This window comes from Chrysemys picta, chromosome 1 (genome assembly GCF_011386835.1).
Source record: "Chrysemys picta bellii isolate R12L10 chromosome 1, ASM1138683v2, whole genome shotgun sequence".
Lineage (NCBI taxonomy): Eukaryota > Metazoa > Chordata > Testudines > Emydidae > Chrysemys > Chrysemys picta.
Genome location: NC_088791.1, coordinates 239,350,388 through 239,367,364, shown reverse-complemented (window position 1 = coordinate 239,367,364; position 16,977 = coordinate 239,350,388). Strand labels below are relative to the sequence as shown.

The following is a 16,977-nucleotide window of genomic DNA, read 5'->3' as shown; positions in this document are numbered from 1 at the left end:
GCCAAAACAAACAAACAAAAAAAAGCCGCGATCGTGATCTGTGGCGGCAATTCGGCGGGAGGTCCTTCGCTCCCAGGCGGAGTGAGGTACCGTCCGCCGAATTGCCGCCGAATACCTGGGCATGCCGCCCCTCTCCGGAGCAGCCGCCCCAAGCACCTGCTTGACAAGCTGGTGCCTGGAGCCGGCCCTGTATAGTGTCTTAGGCTATGGTAAACTCAAAATGGAATCAGCTCTGATAAGGTTATTAATTATTCTAGGTTACAGACAGTCTATTATATGTTATTACTGAACATTTAACATTCCACCCAAAGCCCACTGAAGTCAATGGCAATCTCTCTATTGACTTTAATGGACTTGGGATGAGGACTTTAATGATGTTTAGCCCGATGGCCTGTCTGAACATTCTTAACATATAGTCATTTTGTAAGTGAGGCCTCAGGTTATCAGGCCAAGGGTTCACTGCATTGCGGAGGGAGAAGGAGACCCACTAAAGGTTTCTGAAGAAACAGCCGGAGAAGAGGGAATAGAACCAGGAGAGGACAGCATTGTCAACGTGAGAGAGGACAAGATTTTCAGAATGTGAGCACAAAGAAAAACAGTGCTGGGGAGGAAAGAGACACTAATTTACTATCGAAAATAAGTTGTTACTACAGATATTTTATTATTCTGAGTTCATATGTTACTTACCAATGATTTTTACTCTAACTACTCGTCTCATTGTCCACTGGATGCTGTTGTCACATACAATGTAATCACATACATAAATACCAGCATCTTGCTTATAGATATGATGCAAGACGATTTTATCATCAGTAAGTTTTAGACTTTGTCTAATCTCCTGAAACATTACTCGAATTCCATTCTAACAAAAAGAAAGGAAAATGAAGCAGTTAGATGGGGGGTTTTCTTTGCTACTAATTAAATTCTCTTTTAAAATCTTAGAGTGGAATTGTCAAGAGCGCTGAATGCAGACCTAACTCTGTTCCCATTGAAGTCAATAGCGGTGTCTGTTATACCATGAGTCTCATAAGATTTGGAGTTGGGGGTGGGGATGGCAGGGTTGTGTATGTTTGTTTGCTTTGCAAGCCCTAGCTTCTGAAGGCAGCTGAGTACATGAGAATCTTAGCTTTCATATTTTTAAAAAAAGCAAATTGCTAACACTCATGACTGCGGTGAAAATTCTGCAAATATGAATGAAGTGGGACCTGAAAACTTAGAAACCAGAAGCCAAATAAAAGGAAAATTGTTTTTTTCTTTTCATACATTATGATTTTTAAATAAATCTCATGATTTCTTGAGGTCTGACTTATGAATTTTGAATGCTTGAGGTTGGCAGTACTGCTATTGCTTTCACTATGAGCACAGAGCAATACTGAATGCTTTTGAAAATTCAAGACATTCTTAACGTCTTAAATATACACACATCCTCTAGAATGATTAAAGATTTTCAATAAATGCCAATCCAATGCCCATTAGAGTAAATGGAAGGACTCTCATTGACTTCAAAGGGTTTTGGATCAGGTCTTAAATGAACAGAGTAAGGAAATTCAAAGAAAGAAAGAAACCAGGAAAGAAAATTTGCCATAGAAGTTGTACATCTTTTACAGGAAATTCAAAAGTCACTTTGGCTACAGAAATGGTTCTAGTCTTGGTTGAACATATAGTTAGTGCTGTAACACTAGATGGTATAAATGCATAGTTAGGTACAATATATCAAGAGTTATTCCTGTATAGCAGGTAAGTCTATTTAGGAAATTGACTAGACTTCATACTTGGTATTATCTGAATGCCAAGAAATCTCAGAATAGTAATTTCCATTTATTGACCTTTTTTAACCTTATACAGAACTGATCCATGTTTTTAAACTGTGTGAAAAAGAAAGAACATCCCTTTCTTGTCTGCCAAATTTTAGCTTGGAGCCAATTTTATGGCCATTATAAGTAAAGCTTGTCAGAAATTTTTCACCAAATCATTTTTCAATAAAATGCCATTTTCATCTCTAAAGAAACTTTTAGAAAAACGCCAATTTTGATGAAATTTCATTTAGAAAATAAACGAAGCATTTTTACATTTTAAAAATGGAACATTTTGATGTTTCATTTTGAAATAACTTTTGAAAATGAAATCTTTACATATTTTAATTTATAAAAATGGTTTTTTTAAAGTTTTAAAGGGTTAAAATCAGAATGGAATGCTTCAATTTTATTGAAACAAAATGTTTTGATCCAGCAGAAATTTTTGTTTTAATTTATTTTGTTTCATGGGAAGCTTAGAATTCTTTGGTTTTGTTCCATTTTGGAACAATTTTTTTTCTCCAAATCATGAAGTTTCCCACAAAATAGAAAATCCATTTCCATCTCAGCTCTAATTAAAAACCTCTAAAATATTCCCCCTCAGGGAGTTGTGCACAATTTGCATTTGCTTCAGTAAAAGTTGTGGGCAAATGTGTAAGTGTGCAGAATTTAGCCTAAAATTGTAACAGCATTGATTTTATTTCGCACAGAATTGGAACAGAGTGACTGTTACCTTGTACCATGTCACTGGTGACCTTCGTAAATGATTGTAACAGTGTATCCCAGGACAAGAAATTGAATGTCCCGTTTGAATGAGAAGAGACAGCTCATTTCTGCCATTATCCGAACAATTTGCATTGTTCTTCGCTTGAACCTTTATGATGTTTGAGAGACATGGGATTTCTTCCCTGTACAGCAAAGAAAAGAAACCAAGGTCAAGTGAAAACAATCAAACATATCAGACGAAAGGAAGAGTTTAGTGGCATGGAGGTTTTTAAGGCAGGTTAGACAAACTTCTATCAGGGATAGTCTAGGTATACTTAATCATGTCTTAGTGCAGAGTGTAGATGATCTCTTGACCTTCCAGCCCTTTATTTGCATGATTCTATGAATTTCAGCTATCAGTGAAAGTGTACATCAAGGAAGGCTTTTTGACACACTGACATACCTTATCATACAGATATATACTCCAGAAGCATTAATCCCTATCGGTCTAAACCAAAGTGCATTCCCTTCCTGAATGGGGTTAGTGCTTTCATTGCTGATAATCTTCACTGGTTCTCCATCTTTTTGTTGCCAGAACCACAGCACTTTACTTTTATAGAGAAATGAGTTGTTGTACATGTGGGTATGGTGTTGGGATGGCAAAACACATTCCAAGATAAACTCCTCATCAGTAATTGCATGATAAATCCTTTCAGGTCCTTTATAAAGACACTCTGAAAGACAGGCAACAAACATATCAGTGCAATCTGACATGAATATAGCAGAGATTTCATTATATTTAGGGGGGGGGAATGGCCAAGATTTTTAACATGATTGGTGATTTGGGGTATATTTTAGGAGGTTCCTTAAAGGGCCTGTAAGCATGTGACTCGCCGGCAGATGCACCCCCTCCCCCCACCCCCCACTCCGCTGGTTAAGTGTGGTATAGCAGGCTCTCCTCCTTTAGCACCTCCTGTGACAGCTATGCCAGTCATGCAGTGAGAAGAACAGGAGTACTTGTGGCACCTTAGAGACTAACAAATTTATTAGAGCATAAGCTTTTGTGGACTACAGCCCACTTCTTCGGATGCATATAGAGTGGAATAAATATTGAGGAGATATCTTAGAGCTTGGCTGTAGACAATGGATCGTGTGGTGTATCCTGGATGGAATCTGGAGGCATGTAGGTAAGTGTAGCGGTCAGTACAGAAAAACTTCAAAAACAGACTCCAATGAGAGACTGCTGAGCTCGAATTGATATGCAAGCTAGATACAATCAACTCAGGATTGAATAAGGACTGGGAATGGCTGAGCCATTACAAACATTGAATCTATCTCCCCTTGTAAGTATTCTCACACTTCTTGTCAAACTGTCTGTACTGGGCTATTTTGATTATCACTTCAAAAGTTTTTTTTCTCTTACTTAATTGGCCTCTCAGAGTTGGTAGGACAACGCCCACCTGTTCATGCTCTCTGTATGTGTGTATATATATCGCCTCAATATTTATTCCACTCTATATGCATCCGAAGAAGTGGGCTGTAGTCCACGAAAGCTTATGCTCTAATAAATTTGTTAGTCTCTAAGGTGCCACAAGTACTCCTGTTCTTTTTGCGGATATAGACTAACAAGTCGTGCAGTGGTTTGCTTTTTCTTGCAACTCAGCATTCTGGCTGGTCACATATAGGTCCACCCCTTCTGGAGTAAAACCAGTAGTCCAACAACTGATAGTCCTTCAGTTTCACGTTGGATCCTCAGACCAACTCTGAACCCACCAGTCCTTGCCCCTGGTATCAGGGAGTTTCAGTAGTCCTTACCTTACCCGTCTCAGGGGCATTTCTGCTCCATCTTCCTCAGTGGACTGATAGGGGAACCCAGCTTCTCCCTTTCCAGGGACCCTTAAACAAGCAGTCAAGGCCTGACTATACAGACCCCTTGCTGTCTCCCTGCACCACTTCTTACCTTACCCTGTCTTACCTTTGCCTCATCCTCTTCCTGGGCACCCAATATATCAAGGTTACACATGTCTACCTTACTTTAAGTCCCATGTGGGAGTGGAGCAGGAAGATTTTGCTTCTTCAGTTTCTCCAGCAGAATCGGTCTCTGTGTCTTCCTCTTGGCAACTGCCTTCCCCCTCTCTAGAGAGTGACTTTTTAACTGTTCAATGTCCTTAAGATCTTTTGGTTTCTAGTCTTTGCAGAACAAGTCTTATAATTTTGGATGGAGCCTGGAAGTAGCATCGTCCCAGCTAATAGTTCAGACATTGTCTCTTAGCTTATGTCTACACTGAAAAAAAACCCAACCCATAGCAATGAGTCTCCGAGCTTGGTCTGTTGACTTGGGCTCATGGGGTTTGCTACATGGCTAAAAATATCAGTGTAGATGTCCCTGATCAGGCAGGAACCTGGGCTCTGAGAACCACCCAGACACAAAGAAGAGCTCTGTGTATCTCAAAAGCTTGTATCTTCTGCCAACAAAAGCTGGTCCAATAAAAGATATTACCTCACCCGCCTTGTCTCTCTAATATCCAGGGACCAGCACAGCTACAACTATACTAGTCACTTTTGAAAATTTAGCCCAATAACAGTAATAACTAAGTATAAAATTAACGAGTGTTTGGGATTTATAGGTCTGATTCAGCTCCCACTGATACAAATAGACTTTCCATTGATTTTAATAGTAGTTGGACTGGGCTCTGAGGACCAAAAACTTTCAGTTTGTGTAAATTGGCATAGCTCCACTGATGACAATGCTGATTACACTAGCTGAGGATCCGGCTACATGTCTTTAAACACAAACTAATATGTTGCAGCTGTTTTGATTTTGCCTATGTACAGTAATAAATACAAAGTATTCCAAAGTCCAGGTCTTCGACGGGGTGGTGCTATCCTCTGCTGTAGACAGATTGTCATGAATAAATTGCCTAGGGAGGTTGTGGAATCTCCATCTCTGGAGATATTTAAGAGTAGGTTAGATAAATGTCTATCAGGGATGGTCTAGACAGTATTTGGTCCTGCCATGCGGGCAGGGGACTGGACTCGATGACCTCTCGAGGTCCCTTCCAGTCCTAGAATCTATGAATCTATGATTAAACTATAGACTTATCTCCAAGCATCCTTATTTTTATGGGTTTAATATAAGAGTTAATTTACATTAACTAAATTTCACTCCACATAGGAGGCATCCAGGAGATGTGGGTGGAGTGTTAGCTTAAAGAAAAAGAGTTTCATCCAAACTCTACTACTGAGTTAACTATATGATCTTGGGCAAGTTGTTTGTCTCTCTATATCTCAGTTTTCTCATTTGCAAAATGGATATAATAATATTCACCTATGTCGCAGCAATGCTAATAAAACAGTGCTTTGAAACATCTTCATATCCTATTGTGAGAAGTGCTGAATACATGCAAAGTATTATCATTATGTTATCTGTATACTTATTTGATACCTTGCCATTGTCTTTAGACTGCATGTGTCAATGGCAGCCTTCTATATCCAACTGCTCTCAACAATCCACATCCACACATTTTCCTTTGTCTCTTTGTTCTACCATATCAGAGGGACACATTATCTCCACACAATGTATTGATTATTTTATATTCTTTTTCAGCTAATTCTGGTATTGAATCACTCTGGGTAATGGGCTATTGCAGTTACAGCTGATTGGAGAACAGAATTTCCAGCCAGAGGGGAAATTTTCAAGTTTTCAGAAAAAATTAGTCATGATTCCTGACAAAAAGTGAAAACCTTGAAATTTTTCACAGGACAAAAATTCCAAGCTCTTCTCAATTTCATTTTCTCCCTGCTGGCAGAAAGTGAAATTGACAAGAGCCTTCCAAGCAGACATTTTCCCATGGAAATTTTTGATTTTATGCAAAGGGCATTTTCCATCAGGATGATTTTCTGACAGAAAAGTCCCAAAAAGCTCCAATTGTAGTGCTCTATTTTTGTATGAAGCAATGTTTTAGCTTGGATGAAGATGTCAAAGGACTCACAGCAAGCACCTTGCAACTTTCCCAACTGAAATTAATTAGAGCTCTGTGAAATTCCACTAATACATAGCACCATGAGGACCAATAAAATATAGGGCAGGGCAAAACAAAGTAATGAAAGGAGTTTTGGTGATGAGATTAAGAAAGAGGGAAAATCTATGGAGAGAAAGCCATCTATTCCTGATGTATTATTCAGTGGCGTTACAGCAGCAATGAATTTGTTCCATTATGCTCTCAAAATTCCAGTTTTTATTTTTCCATTATATTGAAAATGTCCATCTCCTTTCAGTGCTAACTCTGGGACTACGGATTTTGTATTTTATACAGTTCCAAGCACATCATCGGTGCTTAACAAAAAAAATGCATACAAATTATAATTCATAAAAAATCTTACACAGAATCAGTGAAAACTCATAAAATGATGATAGGATATATATTGATATTAACCAGCCAATACAAATATTTTTTAAACATTTCCAGTAAGACATGAAACAATCTCTTACCTGTCAGATTAAACTCTCTAACCTCTGCTCCTTTGATAAACAGTAGTAGTAAAATCCAGCAAAAAGTAAACATTTTTTCCATTCGAACTTTGATTCACTCTGGAAAAATGTGTTCTTAGTTGGCCTGTGAAGTACTATGAAATAGATGATCAGAGATGTTCTCTGTTAGCATCATCTTCTTTGCTGCAAAAGAGGAAAATAGCCATTTGTTTTGAATGATAGTCTACACTACACTGGAGTGAGAAGTGCTAAGCTATTTCACCCGGTGCACAAAACTGCAGCATAAAAATTAGGGTTGACAATTAAAAAAATTAATTGTGATTAATCACAGTTTTAATCGCACTGTTAAACAATAGAATACCAATTGAAATTTATTAAATATCTTTGGATGTTTTTCTACATTTTCAAATATATTGAGTTCAATTACAACACAGAATACAAAACATACAGTGCTCACTTTATAATATTATTTTTATTACAAATATCTGCACTGCAAAAATGATAAAAGAAATAGTATTTTTCAATTCACCTCATACAAGTACGTAGTGCAATCTCTTTATCGTGAAACTGCAACTTACAAATGTAGATTTTTGGGGGGGTTACATAACTGCACTCAAAAACAAAACAATGTAAAACTTTAGCATCTACAGATGCACGCAGTCATGGACGCATGTCCTCTGGAATTATGGTCAAAAGCATGAAGGGACATATGAATCTTTAGCACATCTGACACGTAAATATCTTGCAACGCCAGCTACAACATTGCCATGCCAATGCCTGTTCTCACTTTCAGGTGACATAAACAAGAAGCGGGCAGCATTATCTCCCACAAATGTAAACAAACATGTTTGTCTGAGCGATTGGCTGAACAAGAAGTAGGACTGAGGGATTTGTAGGCTCTAAAGTTTTACACTCTTTTATTTTTGAATGCAGTTTTTTTTTGTACATAATTCTATATTTGTAAGTTCAACTTTCATGATAAAGAGATTGCACTACAGTACTTGTATGAGGTGAATTGAAAAAATACCATTTCTTTTGTTTTGTTTTTTACAGTGCAAATGTTTGTAATCAAAAATAAATATAAAGTGAGCACTGTACATTTTGTATTCTAGTGCTGTAATTGAAGTCAATATATTTGAAAATGTAATAAACATCCAAAATATTTAAAGAAATGGTATTCTAATACTGTTTAATAGCACAATTAATTGTGTGATTAATTGTGATTAATTTTTTAATTGCTTGAAAGCCCTAATAAAAATGGTAAACAGCATTTCCCGCCAAGTGATCGTGTCTTTTAGAAAATTGATATGTGCCACGTTTTGGTCATGCAGAGCATTTTGTGCAGATCCATGGTAGACCATATACACATACTGCAAACTTTAATTAAACAAGTTGTATAGGGAGTGATAGATGTAGAGTCATATTTTCAAAAGCATTTGTGCATGCAGTTAGCCTGATAGTCTTCCCCCCCCCCCCCGAAAAAAAGGGTGTATTAAGCACTAATTAGACACTTGTGGGTCAGATCTTCAACTGGGTGTAAATCATTGTAGCTCCATTGAAGTCATTTGAGTTATGTCAGTTTACAGCAACCTAGGCTGTGATCCTTGTGTTACAACTGCTTTCATCACTGCTATATGAGAGCAGCTCCCCTATATGCATAAGCCACACTCTGTTTTCATTCAGTCCCACCTCTTACCCAGCCTCTCCTAAGAGGATTTAGATCACAGTTTTCCTAGAATTGCACCAATGTGCAAATTAAATTCCTATCTCACTTATATGTCCCAGGTGACTGTTTTGCTTCCATCTAATCAAATGATTTAGATGACTGATAAAATGACCTTTTGGTTTGTAAATTAATGTAGCCTCCTTTCTAGGCTAACTCTGGTCTAGCACAGCCTTCCAAGCAGTATGAGTTATCTGCACCAACAAAGAAGCACAGATTTGCAGCAGGAACAGAGTTTCCAATAGCCATTGCAGATATAATGTAAAAAAACCCAAACATGTTCTCAAAGCAAGTTGGCAATATACCCAATAACCCCACCATGGTTGCGGCTATAATTCTAGCAGGCAAGCCAGTTCTTCAGTGTGACATTCAGCATAATAATTAATAAAATTTTTAGCATGTATACGGTGTCTACTTCTGCAGTATCTAGGCATCATACAAGGCTTGAATTGAGCTATTCAGCTTCTGATCAAACACTGCATTAGCTACTCTTGAACTGGGTGAACTTTGGCTATATAAACTGTTTTTGACCCCCTTCATCAGCCCACTGAGTGACACCGCACTTGCAAAGCTGTGTATCAGGCTCTGACTCACACTGAAGAAAAATCCCTGGGTGAGTTTTTTGAGCTGTGGGCACATTATGCAAATCAGGTCCCACTCACACAAGCAGAGAGGTACTTCACCCAGTTTATTTTACATCACAGGCATTAATGAACACACTCCCATTTTGCAGCCTTTGGGGCAACTATTCTACACAGAAAGAAGAACAGGAGGACTTGTGGCACCTTAGAGACTAACAAATTTATTAGAGCATAAGCTTTCGTGGACTACAGCCCACTTCTTCGGATGCATATAGAATGGAACATATATTGAGGAGATATATATACACACACAGACAGAGAGCATAAACAGGTGGGAGTTGTCTTACCACCTCTGAGAGGCCAATTAATTAAGAGAAAACAAACTTTTGAAGTGATAATCAAGCTAGCTCAGTACAGACAGTTAGATAACAAGTGTGAGAATACTTACAAGGCGAGATAGATTCAATGTTTGTAATGGCTCAACCATTCCCAGTCTTTATTCAAACCGGAGTTGATTGTGTCTAGTTTGCATATCAATTCTAGCTCAGCAGTTTCTCGTTGGAGTCTGTTTTTGAAGTTTTTCTGTTGTAATATAGCCACCCGCAGGTCTGTCACTGAATGACCAGACAGGTTAAAGTGTTCTCCCACTGGTTTTTGAGTATTTTGATTCCTGATGTCAGATTTGTGTCCATTAATTCTTTTGCGTAGAGACTGTCCGGTTTGGCCAATGTACATGGCAGAGGGGCATTGCTGGCACATGATGGCATATATCACATTGGTAGATGTGCAGGTGAACGAGCCCCTGATGGTATGGCTGATGTGATTAGGTCCTATGATGATGTCACTGGAATAGATATGTGGACAGAGTTGGCATCGGGGTTTGTTACAAGGATAGGTTCCTGGGTTAGTGGTTTTGTTCAGTGATGTGTGGTTGCTGGTGAGTATTTGCTTTAGGTTCGGGGGTTGTCTGTAAGCGAGGACAATCTAATAATATAAGATTATATGTCCTCGCTTACAGACAACCCCCGAACCTAAAGCAAATACTCACCAGCAACCACACATCACTGAACAAAACCACTAACCCAGGAACCTATCCTTGTAACAAACCCCGATGCCAACTCTGTCCACATATCTATTCCAGTGACATCATCATAGGACCTAATCACATCAGCCATACCATCAGGGGCTCGTTCACCTGCACATCTACCAATGTGATATATGCCATCATGTGCCAGCAATGCCCCTCTGCCATGTACATTGGCCAAACCGGACAGTCTCTACGCAAAAGAATTAATGGACACAAATCTGACATCAGGAATCAAAATACTCAAAAACCAGTGGGAGAACACTTTAACCTGTCTGGTCATTCAGTGACAGACCTGCGGGTGGCTATATTACAACAGAAAAACTTCAAAAACAGACTCCAACGAGAAACTGCTGAGCTAGAATTGATATGCAAACTAGACACAATCAACTCCGGTTTGAATAAAGACTGGGAATGGTTGAGCCATTACAAACATTGAATCTATCTCGCCTTGTAAGTATTCTCACACTTGTTATCTAACTGTCTGTACTGAGCTAGCTTGATTATCACTTCAAAAGTTTGTTTTCTCTTAATTAATTGGCCTCTCAGAGGTGGTAAGACAACTCCCACCTGTTTATGCTCTCTGTCTGTGTGTGTATATATATCTCCTCAATATATGTTCCATTCTATATGCATCCGAAGAAGTGGGCTGTAGTCCACGAAAGCTTATGCTCTAATAAATTTGTTAGTCTCTAAGGTGCCACAAGTCCTCCTGTTCTTCTTTTTGCGGATACAGACTAACACGGCTGCTACTCTGAAACTATTCTACACAGAGAGGTGCACTGCAGTCACATGCCAGAAACTGAACAAGGCCTTCTGTTTGTCTTTATTCCTGACAAATATGGTTCTCATTTCCCTCCTCTGTTTTGTTACTAAATTGGCTCCTGATCATCCTGTCCATTTCTCATGGATTTTAAAATCATGAAGCTGCCATTCCGGGGGTCTTGGGATAGGCTGAATCAGGAGGCAGGGCTGAAGACAGCCATCCCAGTGGCGGAAAGTGCAGCAGAAGAGCATTTGGACAATGGTTAGGTCAAAGCGTCATGTGACGACATCCCATACTGTATTTGTCATTTCTAAGTCAATGGTACTTTTTCTGTATTTTGGGTAAAATCATAACCAGGACACTCTTTTGATGTATATCTTAACCATCACACACACACATGCACCCACAACAAATTTCCAGTAACCAAATGAGACTCATTCCTTCCACCAGGTTCCTCCTCCTGACAGCCAACATCCAGCCCCCTTCTTACGGGGAGGAAAGTCTCTCCCGCTGACCTGCTGAGGAGGCCGCGAGGGAGAAATCATACGCTCTCTAACACTTTTGTCCAAAGCCAGATTTAGCATTTTTGGGGTGGGCCTGGGAGTCAGCTAAGCAAAGCCTCCACACTGCAAAGAAAACAGACGCATTTTCACCACAATCACACCACTTGACCGGAGGCTGGTTTGAGGAGCGTGGGGAAGGGTAAGCAAGATGATTCTTTGAGATACACAATATTAATCAGTTAACTTTGGGATGTGTGTCAGGAAGAGACTGTGAAGTCTCCTGCTGCTGAAGTACAGCCCAGCCATTTGTTCCTTTCACCACTACCTATTGGTTTGCATTGATTTCTAATTTGAGGCTATCTTCACAAGGGAAAGAGCCAGAGACTTACCTTTATTAAAAATAAATAAATAAAAGCTGAGATTCTTCTTCACTTGGCCAGCTCCCCCAGATCACAGGAGCCCATCACCAAAGTCTTCGTGAGGCCCAAAGGCTAATTCTGCTTTTGCCACATCTGGCTAGATACAGCTTTCCAAGGATAATGGGTATATAACTAGACTGAGAAGCATAAGCATCTAAATTAATGAAGAAACTCATAGACCATTCATGATTAAAACAACTTAATACATTATCTTGTCTATTGCCTGGCAATACAGATTGCTTGCAGGTGAAACCTCCTATGGAAGAATAATCCCATCACTTGGATGAGAATTTGGAGAGAAGCATGAAGCAATGCTGAATTTTTGGCATTAATGGAGATAACTTGGTGGACTGTACTTACAGTTGGTTGAAAAAATGTGTATTTTTAAATTCTTCAGCCAAAAAAAAAAAGACATTTCTGATGAAAATTTTCATGAAATATACTTACATTTTTCAACCAGCTCTAAATGTATTAATTTCATCTCCTTTATAACAGTGCCTCTGGAGAGCCCCCTTCAGAGACTTCATGCCCTGCCTTACAATGATGGATTGCATTTGAAAGCGGTCAGAAATTGGGCTGCATTCCCCTCTGTTTTAGTATTCTAGAATCCAGAGTACACAAGTCCTTTCCTTCTCCCCCCCCCCTCCCCGAAACTATGCCTCTGGTTCCTCTTTTTCCACCAGCCTGAGTGAAAACAGAATCCAGTCCTCTCTATACTGGGGATTTGTGTTAGTATGGTTTGAAAATAGTAACCAGGGAATACAGGGGATTGACTCTTGGTTTTCACGGGGCATGTGGAGGTTCTTACTTGCACTTTGATTCATACCTTTACAAAATATTACATTTTTACTACTGGAGCACAGCTCAGAAAGAACAGTCCATTTAGGCAGTATTTAAATCACTTCTCAATTAGTACTCCTGAGGATTATCATTGCTACCTAGTCTCTCAAAGCCAGAGTCTTCAGCTCAATGGAGGAGAAAAAGAGCATACTTACCAAAGTCACCCTTGTTCTCTGAATGCATTGCCTCTGTGATCCAGCTACTCGGGTGGTTTAAAGGAGATGCCAGAGATAGAGAGGAACTGAGGGGCAATTAGGAAGGTGGGGCTTTTCTAGTCTAGGTTCTAGGGTACGGGAGCAGAAGGCTTGTATGCATTCCCCTAATGGCTAACTATTTTGAAGTGGGTTCTGTCCCTGCGTGGCAGTGCACACGGTCTCATAGTGGGGATCTGAGTGCAGAGGACAAAGTAAGCAACCTCTTTTTATCAATCCATCCTTTTTATGCAGAGCTAGTGTTCTCTGGATATGTAGTGAATATTCACTTTAAGGGGGAAAATTTCCTCCTACAGTTCGCTGGGAAGAAAACTAACTTTCTTACCAGCTAGGATACCGATTCAATTTGTGGAGAGCTTTTCAGATACAAAATAATTATTGCAATCTTATCTTAATTTCCTGTGGTAAAGGAATGAAGGTGAAAAGTGAATGAACAGTATTACCCTACCAGTATTTCAGATCCTCAAGGTTTCTTGCAGAATAATAGCAAGCCTATATACACTACAGATTGCTTATTTATAAAGCATCTTTGATCCAAAGAAATGACCATCCAGTTCATGAGAAATTCAGTGTCCGGAAAGCCTGTGAAGATCTAGTGCAGAACAGCATGCTAACAACTGAGAGTTTATTGTCTGATCTCACTCATTTACAGCAGCTTCACATCAGTGCAGTGCCACTGACTTCAACAGAGTCACTCCTGATGCACATCAATGTAAAGGAGAGCAGAATCGGATGTGAAGCGCAAGAAGGTGATTGACGGTAGCAATATAGAGAAGAGAAAAGCCAGATATGTCCGTGAAAGAAGCAAAAACTAGACAATCTTGCAAAACAACTTACTAAAATATACATACTGCCCTGGTTGCATAAGCACTGAAAGATAATATTACAATATATATATAATTAAAATAAAACCAACCAGCCAATAAAATAGACAGAAGCAGGAGGGAAGACAGTGTTTGGAAATAGCAGTTAAATCTTACTTGAAAGAAGTAATATCTAAAAATCTTACCTGCACATCCTGCCATACATGATAAAAGTTGTGGTTAGTTCTAGCTGTGAATTTGTTTCCTTTACAGGAATTTCCTTTACCTCAAAGTCATCATCCCTTCCTTTCTCAACTTAGTTGTAAAATGTTCAAACTCAATTTCCGGCTAGTTTTCTTGTAAAAACAGAACAAAAATTGTGTAACCTTTTGATGAAAGACAACAGCCTGTCATTTCTTTAAAATCTATCGTTAACCACACAAAAAGCTTATGGGCTATTTTGTTTCATTTCACAGCAGGAAGAACAAACAAAGTTTTTTGGGGGGTGAGGTTTGCCAAAATGCTGATAATGTTTCATAAAATTTACTTTATAAAATTATCTGTTTATAAAGTACCAAATCTCTTAAATATATAGAAGATCAGCCGGCTCATATGATAAAGCATAGCCGTCAGCAAAATAGGTACATTTTTTTAACCAGTGCTCTCTTCAAACTGCTGGATTCCATTGTGACACTGGCAGATCAAGCGCCAGCTCATGCCAAGGCCCCTATGCTTCAATGAACATTGACAAATGAATAACTGGAAACCAGCGTGGCTCACTTATGTGTTAAAATAGGTGACAAGTTTACGAGAAAGCATTTAGTGTTTGGACTTTATGAAATGCTTGTGAGTTACTACATGCATTAATCTCATTTATAATATCTGTATCCCATGTTATAAGTGATACAGAATATTAAACCAATATTTTAGTGTTTGTTTTGTCTTTTTAAAAGTGTTTGCTATTAAACTGGACACACACACCCCGCCCAGGCAGGCGAGAAGCATTAACAAGTGTGAAATACTAGTTTACCACAAGAGGTGTCATTTCGTGACCAACAAAAAAAGCCCATAGACATGGGCTGAACTATTTGGCACATCACTTGTCAAGCCACTTTGTTGATTGCTCCCCCCACACCCACGAAGAAGGGAAGTGCACAAACACTCGTCCCGTTACCGTTTGAACTCTGGGGGAAGAGAATAAAAATCCCTGACCAGAAGGAACCGTATCACTGTGCTGCTTGGAATTTGGAGTGGGCAATATTTCTAACCTTAAGCAAGGAGTCCCCAAGCTGCTTAGCTTGGGTTAGTCCTAAAGAACATATAGAGCTTGCATATCACAGCAGCTTCTATTACTTTTGAAACCTAAGACTAACTCATTTGTGTGTGCATGTTTATCTGCTTTAGCCTTGTAAATAATTCTTTCCTAGTTAATAAATCTTTAGTTAGTTTATTACAGGATGGGCTACAAGCATTGTCTTTGGTGAGAGATCTAAAGTACAATTGACCTGGGGTAAATGACTGGTCCTTTGGCGCCAACTCCGTGGGTGCTCCGGGGTTCAAACACCAACAGGAAAAAAATAGGAGGTGCTCAGCACCCACCAGCCACAGCTGTTTGGCAGGGCCACCAATCAGCTGCCGATCTGCTATTCGGCGGCTGGCGGGAGGCGCTCGGGGGAGGAGGTGGAGTGGGAGCGGGATGAGCCAAGGGGAGGGCAGGGCCTCCGGGGGAGGAAGCAGAGTAGGGGCGGGAAGAGGTGGAGCGAGGGTGAGCCTCAGGGAGGAGAAGGACCTCGGAGCAGAGTGGGGTGGAGCACCCATGGGGAAAAATAAAAGTCAGCGCCAGTGCTGGGAGTAATGTGAATATTGTATTTTGCATTTAAGGGACCATCTAATCACAAAGGCAGGCTTTCCTGGGTGGCAAGATAGACTGTCTGTGACTGTTGTAGTGCTTGAGGCATTCATATTTGATACTTGGTTGGTGAAATCTAAGTATAGAACTCACAGCCAGTTTGGGGTTTGTGCCCGCCTTCTTCATAGTCTGCCCTGAGGTTGGCACCCACGTTTCACGAGCCACTCCAGACAGCCTGACACTCACTCCTCAATTTAGCAATATATGCCATATTTCTTGTGTCATATTCTCTGTGCCATAAATCCTGGGCTACCACATCCTGCTCTGGCCTGTTCTCTCCCTCCCAGTAAGGCATAGTGATAGCACATAGGCCTGACCCTGAACACCCTTCATACAACCTCATTGGCTTCAGTGTGGCTCCATATGGGTCCAGAGGTCCAGTTGTGTGAACACATCTAGCAAAAACATTAGGGCTTGGTCCTTCTCTTTACATATGCACCTCTTTCTTGCTGCCGCAATGGCTTCCCTGACGGTTGGATGCACATTTTGCTCAGGATCTTGCCATCATGAGAGTAAAATGTGGACTTTTTGCTCTAAGAGGGTTACAGAAGTCAGTCCAGTATTGCCATAGATTTACACACACACATTCCCATGGCCAATGGCCAAGATTAGGGCTCAATCCTGCAAGGTGTCCTCAGCATCCATTGCAGGCAATGAGGGTTAGAGGGTGCGCAGCACTTCACAGGAGGTCTGCTGCACCTTGTGGAACTGAGCCCTCAGACAGTCAAAGATGGTGGGGCCATTTTGTTTTGTTATTTTACTTTTTTTTTTTATTATTCTTAGTTCTCATGTACAATATGCCTGGCATCTGTGAAAAGGTTTATGCTGTAGGCAAGAGGAGGTTGATTGCTGCCTCTTTAGTTTTATTAAATTAAAAAAATTACTCCTTTAAAAGTAGAGCTTTCCAATTATTCAAAGCAATCCCCTTTCAGCACGTTACACGGATCCTTACTGATCCTCACCTGTACTGATTCTCAAAGCTTGTAAAAGTGATATGTCTAGAACCTCTCAACAAATGGTTCACTGCAAACTACTGATGCTCAAACCCCAACAAGTGAAAATTAGTCCTTTCAACATAAGGACAGCCATAATATGTCAAAAGGATCCGATTATTATTTTTTATATTCAAGAAAAACATAGCTGCCCC

General features: G+C 39.8%; 1 protein-coding gene across 2 annotated transcripts in view; it reads right to left on the bottom strand.

Annotated features, from left to right (window-relative positions):
* IL18RAP (interleukin 18 receptor accessory protein) overlaps positions 1 to 14,293 on the bottom strand; it is a 31,421-nt gene extending 17,128 nt beyond the window's left edge. The window contains exons 1-6 of one of the 2 annotated variants that reach the window (XM_065580931.1): positions 14,128 to 14,293; positions 12,037 to 12,203; positions 6,991 to 7,173; positions 2,962 to 3,232; positions 2,527 to 2,701; positions 688 to 862 (exon numbers count right to left, since the gene is read on the bottom strand). In XM_065580931.1, the coding sequence (XP_065437003.1) occupies positions 688 to 862; positions 2,527 to 2,701; positions 2,962 to 3,232; positions 6,991 to 7,072 (703 nt within the window). In that variant the 5' untranslated portion in view covers positions 7,073 to 7,173; positions 12,037 to 12,203; positions 14,128 to 14,293. Of the gene's footprint in view, positions 1 to 687; positions 863 to 2,526; positions 2,702 to 2,961; positions 3,233 to 6,990; positions 7,174 to 12,036; positions 14,040 to 14,127 lie in introns of those variants that run through there. The other variant, XM_065580932.1, reaches the window with a different exon arrangement.
* Between the last annotated feature and the right edge of the window lie 2,684 nt (positions 14,294 to 16,977).